This window comes from Podarcis bocagei, assembly GCF_964188305.1.
Source record: "Podarcis bocagei genome assembly, chromosome: 14".
In the NCBI taxonomy this organism is placed as follows: domain Eukaryota; kingdom Metazoa; phylum Chordata; class Lepidosauria; order Squamata; family Lacertidae; genus Podarcis; species Podarcis bocagei.
In genome coordinates, this window is record NC_138139.1 from 5,423,498 (window position 1) to 5,442,387 (window position 18,890).

At 42.3% G+C, this 18,890-nt stretch overlaps 1 protein-coding gene across 16 annotated transcripts in view; it reads right to left on the minus strand.

Moving 5' to 3' along the window:
* The window catches only part of HERC1 (HECT and RLD domain containing E3 ubiquitin protein ligase family member 1), a 118,366-nt gene that overhangs the window by 49,577 nt on the left and 49,899 nt on the right, over window positions 1–18,890 (minus strand). For 9 of the 16 annotated variants that reach the window (XM_081170473.1, XM_081170471.1, XM_081170468.1 and 6 more), the window contains exons 22-35: window positions 18,588–18,759; window positions 18,104–18,410; window positions 17,185–17,305; window positions 14,420–14,471; window positions 13,326–13,391; window positions 9,417–9,685; window positions 8,635–8,850; window positions 7,756–7,876; window positions 7,350–7,587; window positions 6,480–6,667; window positions 4,904–5,059; window positions 4,221–4,327; window positions 2,187–2,297; window positions 715–891 (exon numbers count right to left, since the gene is read on the minus strand). In XM_081170473.1, coding sequence (XP_081026599.1) covers window positions 715–891; window positions 2,187–2,297; window positions 4,221–4,327; window positions 4,904–5,059; window positions 6,480–6,667; window positions 7,350–7,587; window positions 7,756–7,876; window positions 8,635–8,850; window positions 9,417–9,685; window positions 13,326–13,391; window positions 14,420–14,471; window positions 17,185–17,305; window positions 18,104–18,410; window positions 18,588–18,759 — 2,301 coding nt within the window. The remainder of the gene's footprint in view (window positions 1–714; window positions 892–2,186; window positions 2,298–4,220; window positions 4,328–4,903; window positions 5,060–6,479; window positions 6,668–7,349; window positions 7,588–7,755; window positions 7,877–8,634; window positions 8,851–9,416; window positions 9,686–13,325; window positions 13,392–14,419; window positions 14,472–17,184; window positions 17,306–18,103; window positions 18,411–18,587; window positions 18,760–18,890) is intronic. The other 7 variants (XM_081170466.1, XM_081170465.1, XM_081170464.1 and 4 more) reach the window with 3 other exon arrangements.

An 18,890-nucleotide genomic window follows, 5' to 3' on the forward strand; every position in this document is an offset into this window, starting at 1 on the left:
GGATTTGAACAGTCATTTCAACCCTCAAACTAATCACTATTGAACTGGAAAGGGGAGGGGAGAGGCTCAGTAGACCCAGGGACATCCAATAGGCTATCTTGTCAAGGTGTACTTAGCAATTATTTAAAAACAGCAATAATCTTTTATCTCTACCATTTTGGGGGATAAAATATTATGAAGAAAAATGAAGTATTCCACAGAATGATGAAAACAAAAGGATTGTTGTTTTAAGACCATTGTTAGGTGGAGCTTCTGATTATTTCTCTCCCCCCCCCCAAAAAAATAATTAGATTTGACATATGATTTAGGTTTATATCTGGCAGAATATCCCATAAAATTTCAGAGTGTCCCGTGAGCCTCTCTCTTCCCCATACAGTTTACCTGGCCTCACAGGTCTTCGCAGAAAGATATAAAATCTAGTGCAGGCAAAAGTATGCCACTGATCTGTACTGCTCAACCCACAGGCTTAGAGAAGCCCAGCAAATCATGAACAAGACCTAAAAACTGTGGACTCTGGAAGTCCAGCTTGCAAGGGCCAGAAATCCTGTGCAAATCTAGGGAACAAATTTAGGCAACCTGAAAAAAATGCCATTAGAACTAGTGTTCAAATACATTCCCCCTATTTTGAGCAGTACAGTTTGTGGGTTAAGAACACAATGGGTTTATCTATACACCTTGCTTCATTTCTATTTTTAAACTTGGTTTTCCACATACCTTCCACTGGTAACACCCAGAAGTGACTCCAGTGGATGCTAATCCATATCCCTTTCCGCCGCTCCCATGAGTTAGGATCTGACCATTCTCTACTAGGCAGCACTGAGCCTTCTCAGGGTCAAACGATACTTCCTGTATAGGGAGATTTTCATCTTCTTCTTCAGATTCACCCTGTTTCTTTCAAAAACAGAATATAAAAACCTCACATTGTGGTCAATTAAACAGATGGGGGGGAGCACAATCTAGCAGTAAAAAAAGGGGGGGGGGTAAAAGATGTATAAAAATACAAAATACCTTTTTCAAAAATAACCATAGATACAAACACTCCAATATTAAAAACTTGATAAACCAAATCCCATATGAGACTGTAGCAGACTCACCCCACTAACTCCCCCCAATTAAATGTAGCAGACCCACCGCACAGTACACCAACAAATTTCTACCATTTACCACAGGCTATCTTGTGTGGGACTTGTGTGAGAAGAACTTTGTTTCAGGGAGTCTCAGGCAGGATTTGATCAAACAAGGAAAGTTTTATTTACAAAAAGAGATTGGTGACACAAAGTTGGGCTAGGAAGAAGTTAACTTTTACTTAAACTAAATATAAAGATGTCACAGGCTTAAACACAATAGTATATGCACATCTTTTCTTAAACTTCAGTTGCTAAATATCGGTTGCTGCACTTCAGGTAGATGTTCCAGTTTCTAGAATAGGTGGTGAAATGCTTGACTCAGTTTCTCTTGTTCCTTTACTTGGTTATGACAGGTCTTTTAGTTAAATACTTTGGACACAGCACAGCTTCCTTCACAACTTAATGCTCTGTTTCGTGATCTGTTTCGTCATTTCCCCCCTCTCTTAGCAATCCCACTTCTGAGGTATAAGAGACCTTGAGATCCCCTCTTAGCTGGCTTGGGAGTCTTCTTTTCCTAGAAGAGCTCTCCTCGCCTGACGGGAAGGAGACGCAAGGGAATTGTAGTCCCACAGCTTCTCCCTCCCCTGCTTAGACTCAGCCCTCCAGGCAACTCCTGTCTCCTCACACGGTCCTCCTCTCTTCAGTACAAGGCTCCTTCCTCTAGCTACAGATATTCTCCGCAGAGCAGATGCTAAACTCACATTTGAACCCACTCTCTTGGACAAACCCATTCCTAATCCCTTTCTCCCATTTCAAACCAAACTAAACCCTGTCTCGCTCCAGCTCTTTCCCTTCTCTATCCCCATCTCAAGGCTTCCTCAGAAGCTGCTCTTTTTTATGTGCCCCCCCATTCTGCTCCTCCCCCTTCTATAGCCAGCTGACTTTGTAGCCAATCAGAGAGAGGCTCCAACCCCCTGGTGGAACTCTGAGGGACTGCATCACCAGGGCTCTGCTTTCCGTCACAGGCCTTTCAACATGAGCCAAACATGTTTCAAGACAAAGGACTTCATCAGTGGCTGAAAAGAACATTATGAAATTGATCAGAATTAAAGCTAGTACCTGCAGCTTCATTTCTTTTTCTTTCTCCTTGATCTGAATTATGTGCTTGGCTTGTGCAACAGGACTTTCCCACATACAATCAGACAGAAGGGAGAACAACCGATCAATAACCTGTTTGGGAAACATGATTGAAGAACATTTAATTCCAAATAGTCACAGGTAATTTTTAAGACTGTATTTCCCGTCCTGTTTACACTACAGATAACAAAGCAACCAGGCGTTTGAAGCAGGCAACTGAAGACAGTTTTCTCTTATTTTTGAAAACACATCTCTGAAAACCTGTGATTTGGTGCACTCCAGGTCTGATGAAGTGGCTATGGGGCCAGGAAGAAGACCTCTGCCTTGTTTCCTTTTTTATAATTATTGGGGGGGGGCAGGAATACTCCCTTTACCCAACCCAAAGGCATAGTTCATACAAGCACTGAAGTGGAGAGAAAGTTGCTAATATCAATATGAAGGAAAATGTTAACACAATCATATATTAAGGAATGTGGCAGAAACAGCTCGTCCTATCGCAGCTCGTCCTGCGTGTGTTTTTTCATGTGTTGAATGAATGGCCACCAGTCCACCATAAAAGTCTCTTGGGCACTTGATCCTATAGCCACACAAAGTTTTGCATCACTTTTCCAGAAAGTGCTACGTCCCAATTTACCTTATTCCACTGTTGTACATTTAAACCCTTTGGTTCTTTCCAATTTCTAGCTATCAATATTTTTTCTGCCATTAACAAGCAACCTATTAAAAGTTTATTTAATAACCATTGGGTTGTTTTAGGAGGACCTTTTTTTTTACAGTATTTTTGTTTTTTCTACAAATATTTTATCCCAGATCTGGGCAACTTTGGCACAGTCCCACCACACATGGAGGATGTGAAGGAACTGTGAGCTGTACACACACACCCTTTCCAGGTGAGCATCAGTTATCCATTTTAGTTACTTCTGTAGGCATTAAGGATTATTTTGGTATTGTTTTCAAATAATTTTCTTTTAATCTAGCTAAAGTTGTTTTACTAGGACTTCTGGCCTTGTGACCTTAGGCAGTCATGGTCACTTAGAGGAGACTGTTGTATGTTGGGCAGATCAGTGATCAGATTGTCAAAAAAGCAGCTTCATTATTTTCAGGCTGTTGCTGAGGGCTGAGAAGTAACTTTAAATATTTAATTACAATTTTCAATTATTAACAATTATTAACAAAAAAGAAAATATTTCACCAATCAATCAACAATAATTCTGACTTTATAAATCTCGACTTCCCTCCCCGTCTTTCTGTAGTCCTTAAAATAATTTTATCTTTATCTTTCCCTGCATATCCCAGGGAAATTTTATCTTTCCCTGCATATCCCAAATCATTTCAATCTATTATTTTTATTGTTATTATCTGTTATTACAGATAATAACAGATATTATTACAGATAATGCTTATTGTAAATATTCAATAAGCCATTTCCATTTCTTAATTAAAAATTGTTATCTTGATTTCTTATTCTTTCCATAAGTTTTGCCATTTCTTCATATTCCATTAGTTTCTGCAACCATTCTTCTCTCATCGGGACTTTTTCGTCTTTCCATTTTGGGCAATTGTTATTCTTGCAGCTATAGCTGCATAAATAAATAAGTTTCTATATTGTTTAGGTAGCTCTGATCCCATTATCCCCAAAAGAAAAACTTCTGGTTTTTAAACAAATGCTATCTTAAACATCTTTTTCAGTTTCTTATATATCATTTCCCAGTAAGCTTTAACCTTATTGCAAGACAGCCACATATGGAAATGGGTACCTTCTTTCTCTTTACATTTCCAATACTTATTTGACTTTGCTTTATACATTTTTGCCAATCTACTAGGTGTTAGGTAGCATCTATATAACATTTTCATATAGTTTTCTCTTAAACCATAGCATACTGTAAATTTGATATCCATATGGGCTGTGAAGTAACTTAAACCGAACCACAGTTTATAAGATGCAAATGCCACCAAAGTAGTCACTGCTGCAAACACAAAAACTTAACATTTTACAATATTGTAAAGTATGAAGACCTGAGCCATCTGGTCATCCTCCACACCCGATTCACAAGCAGGCAGCACAGCTTCCAGAACATGTAGTGCAAGCAGCCTGGTCCTCAAGTTGCCAACCAAAGGTACACCTAGAAATGGGACCGAGAAGGAAAGTTGGTATTACCAACACATGCTAATAACATATCAAACAAAGTTAGAAACCAGTGGTGTGTCTATATTCATTTCATAGAATCATAGAATCATAGAATCATAGAATCATAGAGTTGGAAGAGACCACAAGGGCCATCGAGTCCAACCCCCTGCCAAGCAGGAAACACCATCAGAGCACTCCTGACATATGGTTGTCAAGCCTCTGCTTAAAGACCTCCAAAGTAGGAGACTCCACCACACTCCTTGGCAGCAAATTCCACTGTCGAACAGCTCTTACTGTCAGGAAGTTCTTCCTAATGTTTAGGTGGAATCTTCTTTCTTGTAGTTTGGATCCATTGCTCCGTGTCCGCTTCTCTGGAGCAGCAGAAAACAACCTTTCTCCCTCCTCTATGTGACATCCTTTTATATATTTGAACATGGCTATCATATCACCCCTTAACCTCCTCTTCTCCAGGCTAAACATGCCCAGCATTTGATGGACATGAGGCAAGCTTGTATCTCCAAATGATAAACACACTCCCCACACATCCAAAACAAAGACCATAGGACCATACCTGAACAACATTTCTGAGAAGCTATGTTCAGGAGCACCTCTGTCCACTTTGGGGATGCCATTTTGGACTGAATGGCTTTTGAAGAAACCACCCTTCTAAGAAAGACTAAGAAATCGCCTAGATGCAACTCTGCAGCATGCTGTTTTCGAAGAGCCACTGTGGATTTAAAACAATAAAAATTATTATTGCAAAAAGGAAAGGGATTCATATTTTCAAAAGGCCTGATTTGCATATGCTCTGCCTGGAGAGTGCCTAGGAAAAGATAACCAGCTGTCTACCCTACCTTCTGCCAGCAGGTGTCATTGCTGTTTTGCAGCCAAATGATTAATCCGCTCTGCTTTTATTGTCCACTGTCTTTATTTTTTTATTGCTTTTATATAAGGTGCCCTGAAAGCTTTCTCAGCTGAAGAGCAGGGCAAAAGTATTTTTTTTAAAGTAAAAGAAAAAATAATACACAACAATATCCTTTTGTTGTGCAACAAAATTCTTCTTACACTAACTTTATTTCTGCTCTCTTGGACCAAATTTAGATTTATTCCATTTCATGGGTGCCTTTTTCTGTACCAAAAGAGAAAAGGTAAGCAATGATTTGTAAAATAGTTCAATAAGAAGCATCAATAGGGGCTGCAGTTAAAGATTACAACAGAGGTGGAGAGACAAAATTCTCAGCAACACTTAAAGTCCCATTTTCTATAGTGTCAAAATGTAAACAATGCCCCCCCATTAATTCTGACACTGCTTGTGAAGATGTTTTCATGTTTACATTGTCCACACTCATTTGTTCTTTCTCAAATAAGATCATTTGCCCTCAAATGATCTCATCTCATAGCTGTGTTGTTCTGTTCATCACATGATCTCTCATCCTCTGAGAACATAGATTGTGCAATTTGGATTTACGGGTGAAGGGTAGAATAATAATAATAATAATAATAATAATAATAATAATAATAATGAAGAAACAAATAGACCATATAATATTTATATTTACTTGGAGAAACTTAATTGTGGCTACCTTTTCTGTACTTCTAACAACTAGGGCAATATTGTCAACATAGGTCAAGCTGTCATCTTTTTTTACCTCTGCCATTAGCATGCATGTGCAAATCCCATTAATTGTTTACTGCATTAAGTTTCCAGTGCATAAAACAAAAATATAGAAGTCTCTGAGGAATAATTGGGGATGTGGGCTCTTTTCTATAGCACAAAGCATGGAAACAGAGAGTACATGCAGGTCTCGCTATCCAAATACAGTACTTCCCAAGAAATCATTAGTTAGGTGAGTATTCACATAGCAATCTGATGATTTGCACTGTTTCCATTGTTTCCTGTGGGAACATTTCTAATCTGTGATTTGTCCAATCACACATCCTCCCTCCAAGGTTTCTGCCAAAAATGGCTGCTGCCATCCACCAAACACCAACAAGTAAGGAAGTGGGCAAACTCCAGCCGTTCAGATATCTGAATCAGCCATTCATGTAGTGAGCTTTGGCTCTACATTTCTTCCTCCCCTATCCCCTGCCCCAGGAACTCTCTTTTCTTTAAAAAGCAAACCAACAAAAAGCCAGAATGAGATTACCTCTGAAGTCTTTCTTCTCACTGTCTCCATTTGACTCTGCCTTTTTTTCTTCCTCCTCGCCATCTTCTTTTTCCTCAAATGATGCCATAAGCATTACACCAGCTTGGGACAACAGGTTTTTCAGCTGACTACACAGCAGATCCAGCAAAGACTGGACCACTTTGGGACTCAGTTTATCTGCGTAGGTTCTGGGGGATGGGAGTGTGAAGATCAATTAGCAACTATGTGAAAAGGCTTGGCATTATTAGAACAGCTTTGAATCTGCAGAACCCAGAGGGTTTTGCAGAAAAAGAGACAGATGTGTTTTGGGGGGCAGATTTCATGTTCTTGGGCCTGAATGATCCTTGTTACAGACTGGCAAAATAGTTGCTGGGCCAATGGTTTTCCCGAAGGGACAGAGAGGAAGGACTGTATTTTCAATATGTTGTAAAGCGAGAAACAAAACAGCAAATGGGGGAGAGGGAGAGGTAGGGATGTGTGTGTGTATTTGTGATAGAGATTTTAACAGGTAAATTATATTCAACTAGAGTCCATCTAAGTACAGCAAACAAGTATTAACATATTACACCAACAATTCAACTTTATAGTCCCAGTGCTACTTTCTGAATATTTAACTGTACAAATTTATTCTAATTGTTGTTAAGGTAATGCTGAACTGAGATGAAAAGTGAGTTATAAATGCTCAAAATAAATAAATAAAAACTGTTCCCAACTGACTGAAGGTTTTATCATATCCAATTTACTACCAAGTTACACTGCAAGGACATAAAAGTGTTGAGGAACCAGGTATGGGGAAAATACTGCTTTTAAAATATTTGGGAGAGCTGAGAAGATGAACGATCATTCAGAAAACAGACAGTTAATACTTACCCTGTGGTAATAGCTAGGATCTGAAGTAATCTAGTGCTGGCTACTTTTAAAGCTGTGCTGAGCTGGGAAATGCCACTTTTTGGCAAGAGCTGCAGTGGCTGACCAAGCATGGTGTCTGTTCCACATAATTGCGACAGGACATTTAACAAGCCGGTGGAAATGGCCAAGGAGACATCAACTGGCTGGTAGTGAACACTCAGGGCGAACACAGTTACCAACAGGAGACGCTGCTGTGCCTCTAATACACACATGTACACAAACACACACCAAGATATAAAGAAAATACTTAGAGACTGTCCCCATTTCAAGTCTGCTCAGGAATTGGAAAAAAAATAATACAAGGAATATTTGACTTGTTTTCTGTCGGCAGCAAAAACACTTGCAAGATCGAACGTGATCCTCTTACCTATGTGATGTTTATTTGCTTGGAGGGCTCTTTCCAAAGTTGCAGACAATTGCTGATAGATCTTGTGCACAGCCACTTGGATTTCAGTCTGGATATTTCTCTTAGCTGCCCTGATGCCATCCTATGGAAAAATCAAATACTGTGAAACCCATCCATATGGATATGCACTGATGTCATGCTACTTTTTAAGGTGTTTACCATGTATAATTCAGGAACTTTTCAAATTTTATGAAAGGTTGCTAATGGGTAGCATTGGCTAACTACATTTAACTCCTTTCATGACTTGCCTACTATAGGAAACAACTGACTTTGCAATAAACAATTGTCAGCACAATGTGGTTCCTATCATATGGAATCTCACAACACTAAGAAAATGTTATATTTATAGGATATGCACATATTTTGCTTCCAGTTGTCTTCTACAGTGTCTATTTACATTAGTACACCCCATTCCAGACTTTAATCCACTATCATTCCCTCTATATCTGATATTCAGAAACTCTCCTTTATTTGAGGTTTTAAAACAGAGTTTGGATGGTCATCTGTCAGGGATTCTTTAGCTGTGATTCCTGCTCTGCAGGGGGTTGGACTAGATGACCCCTGAGGTGCCTCCCAACTCTACAATTATATGATTCAAAGATTCTAAGTGCCACTGCTTATGTGGCCAAATTGGCACCATCTATTTTGTATATATAAGCTATTATCAGGCTTGGTGGCAACCCCAAAGCTTGCAGAATGACACCCCCCCACACACACACAATAGGAAAAGAACCCAGGGACCCAGAACAATACAGCACAATGAGAAGTTTTCAGTTTTAGACATGGTCTGCTTTAAACTCAGTTGACAGAATTCCAACGTTTGGCCAAAGCATCCCTTACCTGATAATGATGCAAACGGATACTCTCTCCTTTGGAGCCTGCATGTCCCACAGTACCCAAGCCAAAGCACCCAGCCAGGAACTGCAGCCTCACTGATGTGAGAAGCGAAGAAGACTGAAAGCCTGGGCCTTGCCGGCTTCCTATGGACAGAGTGCTGCCTTTTTCTTCCATCCCAGAAAGCAACACCAGGATCTGATGAAGTGCCTCCAGCCGCAACTAAAAAAAATGTTTTAAAATAGTTTGCATTTTACCCCTTGGAAGACAAAGGTCCTTCAAGTGCAGTGATACAAATACAGAGTATAGGCCTGTATGACCCCCACATACAACAGATGAAAGTATTTTAGGAACAGAAGAACAATCAAGGAAAATAAAGGAAGAGATGTGGGGAGACACTTCGCTTGCACAGCCAAAATTGCTTTCCATAAGCATCCGCTTCCTTCCTTCCTGGCTGCATATGCACAACCCCACATGTAATATGTGTGCATAAGGAACACCCATACAATCTGATTGACTGACTGCTATAGTCTGGCATGTTGCTCCTTTGATGCCCAAGCAGGAAGAAACAAACATGGTGTGCTCTGGAGGTCACACCTACTTCCTCCAAGGCATGCAAGTGATGGCAGAGAGGCCATTACAGACTCATGCATCCTAGAACCTCCTTCTTGTTAAGTAACCTGAAATGATTGCCTCCCCACAAGTTACAGTTGGGCAAAGCATGTAAATTCAAAAGCATCTTTCATTCTACAATTATTAACAGGAATATAGGTAATTACAATACACACCTCTGCCCTCTGTTGCTGCTGCTCCATTGCGATAATATAGGCCTGGGGGCTCGTTGACATGCTTTCTTCAGGCTCCTTGAAGCCTGGAGAGCTTCCCACATCTCCGCTTACAAAGCTAATAACATTTTCAATCAGAGTATGAACTCCAACAGATTTTGTAAAATCAAAATCGGACTCCCCAAACAAACACATAGAGCTATACAGCCAATCTCTGTGCTTCAGTCGAGTCCATGAATCACTTAGTGCTTCAATTGGGCTGTGGACTGCTCCTAGAAACACACAACAGAACTTCATAAATTCCAATGAAGTGATTTTAAATAACACTGACAAGTAGTATTGAATGGGCAGCTTTGCAACAGATGGTAAAAGGTATTCCTATCATCTCATGCACACAGTTAGCAAAGTATACTATTATTGAAGGAAGATAACTTCAGCTATGTTTTTTTAGCAGTAAATCCTCAAGCAACATAAAGAAGAAAATTAAAGGATAAGCCACTCAAACTGCTGAAAGCTTATATACTGAATAAGATGGTAACACAAATAAAATAAAACAGAGAGTGATTGAAGGAAAAGAACAGTCTGCCACAAAACAAACTGAGCACTCCATTTCTTCTTTAACATTCAATTGTAAAGCAAGGATTGTGACTGACCAGAATTATTAAACTATTAAGGGCAAAGCAGGGGGATGATACACAGCTCGCTTTGAATGAAAACTTTACGCAGGTACAGGAATGGGTAAAGGGCAAGTAAACTCACACAAATTATTTCTTTTCTGCCTTCCTTCCAAGCTGTTTTCTATTCATTTGGTGTAATATAGCAAACCTCCTTTTGAAAGCATACCACCTGTGGAGAGTCCGATTTCAAGGACTCTCCCACACCCAAATTTCCAATGGGACTGCAAACAGTTTCTGGTCCCACCCAAATTGCTGCATATGTTGATCAGTTAACTCATCTGGTAGCAGCATGCAGCAGCAATGCAGGGTGTGCATAGCTACTGACTGTTCAAAGGAGGAGGTGGCACAGGGATAGCCAAACAGATGACGAGAACTACTCCAAATATCAGATGGCAGCTATGCACACTCTGCATTGCTGCTGCATACTGGTACCAAATGAGTTAACTGTAAGCTTGCATGGAATTATAATTAAAACGGAAACAGTGCCTATGCAGTAGTATTCCGTGTATTCAAAATTTGCTGCCTGTTGCACTGTTCAGCTGAACTGCTGATAGGAAAAAGAAAAAAGCTTTGGTGTATTGGTGATTCCAAGGCCTGTAGCTTTTCTGTGGAAGTCCCCTTTTTAATGGATTGAATGTCCTAAATGTACCTCCTCATTTCTGATGCTATCATGAACCAATACAGCCACACACACCAAGGCAGCCTCATCATCCAACAGATTCCTTTCTTCCTCTAATTTGGTTTCTTTCTCAGAATGCCTCTTGGTACACTAAACTCTTGCATTCATGAAAATGTACACGAAAAACACTGTTTCACAAAGTTTAGTGTCTTTATTTAACTTTTAAGAATTGGCACAAAATGCAGCCAAAAGCAAGCTTCTGTCTTGAAAATATGAAAGCTAAAACATTTTTTTTTGGGGGGGGGGATACCACCTTGGGTGAGTCCGGGAAAACTTGCTTGCTGTCTTGCAGACCTTTCCCACTTGGCCTGGGAGGGTGAGCATCTGACTGACTACAGTTACAAAAGCTGAGCCTGCTGAACAGACTCTTGGGCTGGGATACTGTTTGGAATTTTGTTGGGGGAGGTTGTTGATGTTGGGTTTCTTGTATCTACATTTTAGGTTTTATTGTGATTTATGAGGAAATTGTTCAGTTTGGTTTTGTATTTTTTAATGTTCTATTTATTGTTTATGACTATTTTTGTTATGTTTAATTATATGGTTTTTCATGTCGTAAGCTGTCTTGAGCATGGTTTGAACTATGGATAATGTAAATTAAATCACGTACGTATGTACCACACACAAGTGTTCAATTCTCTAACAATAATTTGGTTATGTTATTGCTCAAAGTACATATTGCTTCATATTTTTAAAGCCCATATTCTAATGAGTAACCAAAATCACTTAATATTTTTAAATTGTGGGTTGGAATTACTTTCTCTAAAATCTCAAAACCAACTACAGACCTCCATGCAAATTTAAAATGACTTTCTTCATTAAACCCTCCCCTTTAGATGGGATGTTGTATGATCAACACACTTCGGTTCTCCAAATTTATGATTATCCACGTGCTTTGAGAAACTCCCAACCATTAAAATCAAAGAGGCTACTACACAAAATGCAAGCATGTAAAAGAATTTGTGGTTTTTAAAAGTTTTCTTTAAAAGTGATCAAAAGAGTGTTATTGTGAAGTGGCTCTGAAAGGACAAGTGAAAGAGCTTATGCATTTTTTAAAAAGATGGTCTGAACACATCTAACAGTTATTCAAGGCATCCTGCATATGTGAGCAGAACAAAGCCACATACTAGCATGACCTACTCTTGGAAGCTTAAGCTCATCTGCATCAGCCAGCGTGCTACTGTGGTCAGAGCAGTGGTAGACAACATGGTGGCCAGGGATAATGGGAGTTGTACTCCCAACAATATCTGGAGGGCACCATATTGCGTAGCCCCAGGTTAGATAGTTAGGCTAGGACAATTAAAACCCAGTTTCAAATCCCTACTAATCCATGATGTTTACTGAGTGACCCTAGGCTACCTGTTACCTTTTACTTTAATCCACCTTGGGCTGTTCCAGGGATAAAGGGGCACGGAACAGAAATCATGTATATTGTCCTGCACTCCTTGGGGAGAGTGGGATTTTTAAAACAAAATAAATTACAGGATTATCATACAGTGGGGGGGGTTTACTATGACGTTACTGTGTTTGCTTTGCCTGGATTTTAAAAACTTGTTTACTCCTATTTTAAGCCTTCTTCACTAGGCCCTTAACAGCTCGGCGGGAATTATCCTGTGCAAAAATGAGTCATATAGAGGACTGAAAGTGGAGCAACAAAAGATAAAGTCAGAGAAGGAATGCTCCTTAATACCAATTGCTGGAAACTATAGGAGGGGGGGGAGAGTGGTTCTTGTGTCTGGGTCCTGCTTCTTGTTTGCCACTGTGAGAACTGGATGCGGGACTAGATTGGCCTGATCCAGCACCACATTTCTTATGTTCAGATGAAGACCAGGTGAACTACTTCTGTACAAGGCAAAAAAATCCCAAGGAGCAGTATTTGACAAACTTGGGATTGCAGAACAAGGTGGTGCAGCAGATAAAGAGTATTAATGGTAGTATGGTCATACTTTTGGATTAAGTTAACAAGACTCCTCAAGAAAGGTTGGGGGAAGCTGCCTGCTTTGGTTTAAACAAGCTATTGTATTACTTGTAAGTACAGTATATCAAATCAAACCCTGTAGTTTACCTTTCTCAGTATTAAACTGGCAATGGGGTTCTGGACTATAACTCCCATCAGTCCCAGCCAGCACAATGGTGCTGACTGGAGCTGATGTGAGTTATAGTCCACAAAACATCTGGAAGGCACCCAGCTGATGAAGGCTGCTCTACGGTCACATACAGTAGCCTTTTCGCAGCCGTTTCAGTGGAGATGCCAGCCAATGAACCTGGCTTCTGAAACATGCCAAATACACAATTCATTGATCCTCTCAATGCTGATCCCCTGAACATAAACAGAAACATGCTAAATACATTCTTACAACTTGAATTTTTAGTGAGCCGTTATACCTATGTCTACCTGCCAACATTAGATGGAACAAAAACCCCACTGTTTACTTGTCCTTATATGCCAGCTTCTAGTAATGAAATTTTCAAAATGAATGTGGAACAACTGCTACACATATTTTATGTTTTATAAAGTATGTAGGCAAGCTAGAGAGAGAAAATAAAATCACAACATGCCGTCATGTACTTGCTTGGAGCTCTTCTTTTTTCTGGGGCTCAACTGGCCAAAAAGGAGTAAACACACTACCACACAAGAATCAGAAGACAAAGAGAGACATTGGGTACAGAAGACAACATTCAATCTGCATTCTGTCCATACATGGAAAACAGCTTTAAGAGTGGGAAATGTTTGAGCAACGTTCATGAATGTGCAGCTTCTCAAACTTCCTGCAGTGTAAGGAAGTGATGGGGTATTATTGCACCACTTCATATCCCCTTACCATGTGAATGCTAAAGAGGAGTTATGCAATAATTCATGAGGTGACTTCACATTTGAAAAATCGCAGTGTGTTCTAAAGATAGAGGGTGAGGCAGCAGGCTGAGCTTATCAGATAAGGTAAGAGCTGCCCCAAGAAGATGCCTCTCCACAGGAGTAATTAAAACTAGGAGTAACTAAGAGCTGGGAATAAACTCACTCATCCAGCCAAAGCCTTATGAAGGGTTCAAGTCCCAAAGATACTTTCCAAGGAAAGCAGAGCAGGGACAAGGGGAGCAGGCATGAGCAGAGAACTGAAACAATTTTTTGACCAACCTCCCTGCTGATTCTTCCGTCCTAGCTCTGTATTGTTTACAGCCCATGGCAACGGTTCTCTGGATCTCAGTCAAGGGTACTGTCCAGCCCTACCTAGGATAAATCACCCTTGCAACCTGCCCACTCTTTTGGGCCCAGAAGCAGGCAAATAGTGAAACTGCCTGCACTACATGGCATTTATTTGCTGGAGAAAGCTCTCATTGTTCTTTACCTTCTATTACAGGTATGTCAAAGTGTGGGTTTTCAAACTGTGTTCCAGAGTCATGGCAGACAAGATGCTCAAAAGGCGTCTTACCTACCATTACCAGTATTCTCCTGCAACACAGAACTGCAGAGGCAACTTGACAACACTCTGGAGCACACACAGATTCCAGGGAGTGTGAACTGTGTGTATGTCCATAATTCCCTGCAGTATAGAGGGGCTCTGTAGCAGACCAATCAACACAGAAGGATTTTCTGAGGCTTCAAAGTTTCAAGACCACTGCTCTAGAAAAACTGGCTTTTCTACACAGACTATTACCTCTCTTTCTATGGGATGATGCCAAGTCCAAATCCACATTTCGTCTTCCACTCTATAGTGAATAAAAATAACCAAAAAGAGTGTTAGTGTTATACCTTTTTTATTACATTTATACAATGTCTACCAATGTACTCGAGTTTGTTCATGTTGGCTTTCAATTTAACAGACACAACACAGAAGGGACAGGCTTGGAAGAGGAAAGTAAGCAAAGGCAGATATCATTGGCTACTGTATGGGGAAGTTCTGGGAAGGCATGAGCCAAATGATCACAGAGAGGCCTTCACTGTCTTGCCTCTCTCTGATACTGTGAGATGGAATTCTACCTAACCAGCAAACAAAAAGGCAACTCATTCATTTCTAAGTTATATGCAGCAGCTTACCACCAGAGTAAACAATTCCAAATATAATATACTGAACACAAAACATAGTGGGAACTTCCGAAAGACAACCACCTCTATACTTCTGGAGCCATTCCGTGCTGAATTTGAACATGTTTTTGCACAGGTCTCTCAAATTTGAAAATCATACCATGGGCCAGTTCTCACATAATCCTAGACCACGGGTATCAAACACAAGGCCTGCGGGCCGAATCCGGCCCGCCAGACCTCGTCATGTGGCCCATGTAGCCGGCGGCGGCCACCAGCCTTCACCTTTTATTATTCTTTTATTTAGACTCTAAAAGGACGGGAGAGAGAAAGCCTCCGGATACGGGATCAGCAAGCCTGCCAGGTGGCAGCGCCCGCCGGATCCCCGTCGCGGCCAATCCCAGGCAGCCCCAAACACGTGCGCCCACCCTGAGCGCACCAGGCGGCGAAGCAGCCCAGCCGTTTGCTGAGCGCAGCGCTGTGCGCCTTCGGGAAACTCAGGGAGAAGTGGGAGGGGACTTGCGTGGTGTGCAAAGACATCCTCCTCCTCCTCTTCCTCCTCCCGGAGCCGGGCCGCCGTGGGGGCAAGGGGGGCTACCTTCCTGCTGGCCTCCCCCCAAGCAGACACTCATAGAAGCCTCCAAGCACCGGGCCGGCGGAAGGCGGAACGCACGGAGGGAGGGCGCTGGAAAGGGAGATGCGATGGGTGGGGGAAGAGGGCGAAAGGCGCTCCGTGTGCCCCCAAGGGGGCTTATTTCCCCAAGGGGGGGCTCATGTTTGGAGTGGGGTAGGCTGCCGCCACCGGTGCTGCTGGTGCCGCCGCCGCTGCTGCAAAGGCCACTGGTCAGTTGCTGGTGCCGGGGCTGCCTCTCAGAGCCTGTGTGCCCAGCCCGGCCGTCGGGTTCTCCCCGCAGGCAGGAAAGGGCAGAGAGGCTTCCTGCCACCCCCCATAAGGCTCCTGAGTGGGGAGGAGGGCTGCGGAGGGAGACAGGTCCGCCCGGGATGTGGGCATCCAAGGCGGGCGGGCGCAATCCGAGCCACCGGCAGGCCCCCTCCCGTCGTTGCCGCCGCCGCCAGCACAAAGCTCGGTGGCTCTGCTGCCGCCACCACCGCTGCTCCTGCTCCTGCGCCGGCCGAGGCGGGGTTCACCTAAGGCTGCCGGGGCTCCGAGCAGGTGGAGAGGGAGCCATTGGGGCTCCCCGCCATCGGCAGGCGGGCTGGAGGCGGTCGGGGCGGGGAGGAGGGCTTGGGGAGCGATTCTAAACTCAAGGGTGAACCACGACGTCATGGGCATAGCCAGGATTTATGTTGGTGGCGGGCAGGACACCCACCTGCCATCATCCTCTGCCTGGCTCTGGCTAGCAGATTCAGAATGAAATGTCTCAACAAGAGTTGTTTAAAATTGTTTGGCAATATTTGTATGTTTTAAAAAAATTACTGTCTGTTACCAAAAATCATTTTTCAATAAACTGTACAATAATTGTACATTTGAATATCTACTTGCCATTATTCTGACTATGATTCTGCTTTCAGAGCTAGTTATTACTTACATTATTACAAAAAAACAGTAATAATTGATTGCAGTGACAATAATTTATGATAATAAAGAGTGGACACATAGTCCTACAGATACAACCGGCCCTTTGAGGGTGACCAAACTGCTGATGCGGCCCCTGATGAATTTGAGTTTGACACCCCTGTCCTAGACCATCACATGCTGCTAAGTGGATAAGCGAAGTGTTGGTCTCACATATTCCTGCTTCTCTTCTCCTACTCTTGCATAGCTGGAAGGGAGACTTCTGCTGAGTTTAGCATTGCCTTTAAAGAATCTTGGTCCCAGCATTGCATACAAACCAGGCATCCAATTTTAAAACAAATAAGCCAATTTACTTGACATCTGCTATTCAAACCTATGGTTTGAAGTTACTTTGTCATGAGACTGACCAGCTTGGGTTCATCATGCTGCCACTTACACAGCTTTAACACTGTCAAATATTCTTCTGTAATCTGTGGGATTGACTACATTCTTGATTTGCCAAGTTCTTTTGAATGTCATGTCTTGTTTTCTCCCAACAAATTTTTAAGGTAAGCAATGCAGTCCTTTGCACAATGTCATGAGTGGCTTTTCAAACTCCAAGGGAATTTTAAAGTCAACTTGTGATGAAACAGAGCAGGGAAAAGAGGGCTGAAATTAAGCAATGGCAACAATTAGATCCCACTGCATGTAAACTCCCCATGCACACTTTGGGGGCGATGGTTTGCCCCAACCTACCCATAAAGTCCTGAGCTGATGTGAAAGCAGATCCCACTGCAACACAGACTCACAACATTTTAAGGGCATCTTCAGCAGCTGAACCAGCAAGAGTAACATTATGCAAAGCTTTAAAGTATTTCACCTACCAGTGAATAACCTTCTTCATCCGATTCAGGCTGAGATAAATCAGATTCACTCCGTGATTTCATCAGTTTGTAACTTGAACTAGAGTGGACTGAGCGACTCTCTGCAGTAAGGCTTTCACTTCTGTTTCATGCAGATGCAAAAAAAAAAAAAAAAAAAAAGATAATAATTGAAGATGATAATTGGTCTGGAAACCAAGCCTTATGAGGAAGGAACAGTTGAGGGAATTGGGTATGTTTAGCCCAATTCAGGAGACTGAGAGGAGGTATGACAGCCATCTTCAGATATCTCAAGGGCCGTCCCATGGAAGGCGGAGCAAGCTTGTCTTCTCCTGCTCCGGAGGACAGGACCAAAACCAATGGATTCAAGTTACAAGAAAGGAGATTCTGACTAAACATCTGACAGTGGAACAAAATCCTTGCAGGTTTTTAAGGAGAGGTTGGATGGTCATCTGTCATGGTTGAGATTCCTGAATAGCAGGGGGTTGGAACAGATGACCCTTGGGGTCCCTTCCAACCCTACAATTCTATGCTTCCATAAGAGCAGGCAAAGTGCAGCTCCTAGGGTTTAACAATATGCACAGGGAAGTCTGATGTGCCAACAGAATGCTCTCTCAAACAAGGACTTCCCCTTTCACCAGAGACAAAGCCTGGCATATTCCACCACCACCACCCCCATCCCCTGGAGCTCATTGCACAAATTAGGCACTACCAAAGGAAAGGGCCTGACTCTAAGACCTGCCCAATGTACCACTAACTGCTCTGGAACAAACAGTAGGACCTCTGATGCCTATTGTTAGGATTTGGCAGGCTCACCCTACCTTAGCAGATTACTGCTAGGTTTCAAGCAGGTTTCTAGCAGATTACTTAGCAAGGTTTCAAGAGCTGCTGGCTGCTCTTGTGCACAGTTCATTAATCGCACCTGGTCATGAGTCCAATCCCTTCTGCGGTACCAGTTGATGGCTGTTGCAACTGCCCTTCCTCTCTTCGCTTCTGCAGCTCCTCAATAACGGGGCTGACTCCCAGAATCAGCAAAGCACACCTATGGATCACAGAGTTGCAGGCAGCTGTGTACAAATCTTGTCCTTCAGGAAGGTCTCTGCTGACTCTGCGTTCTTGCTGGGACTGAGGGGCCTGGTCATCCATTCGAGCCCCTGCCCCACCATTTATTCTCTCTCGGTCTCGACTGCGAGCTACTTCACGGGCTGATAGGAAACATTGAAAGATTTCTGTAACATGCAACACAAAAACAAAGGTCTTAACTTCTAGGCAGAGCTCAAGGGCTGTAAAAATTATTCAGGTGACTTTTTTTCATCACAGTTAAAACTCCTGTTGAAGGCCCCATTCATTTCAATGGGACTCTCTTTGAACAAGCTTCTGTGGAATCTTTTCCAAACTTTACTTACTGCCAGCTGTCATAACTTCATGCTCCCTTTCTTCCTCTTCCTCTTCTTGTTCTGGGTGCCCCTCTTCTCTTTCTCTTTCTGCCTGCTCTTCCATCTCTGCTTCTTCATCAATGGTCCGAGTAAAGGGGTGCTCTTGGGCATCAATGTCCAAAGAGTCTGGATTTTCTGACATCTGGGATAGGGGAGGAGAGAGGGTAAGGTTCAAAGATATGAAGAATTCATTGCTTAATAAGAAGTATGTTCTTAAATCAAACCAGGGGAGAGGTTCCTCAGGCCTGGGGGCCAAATGCAGCCTTCTCTCTA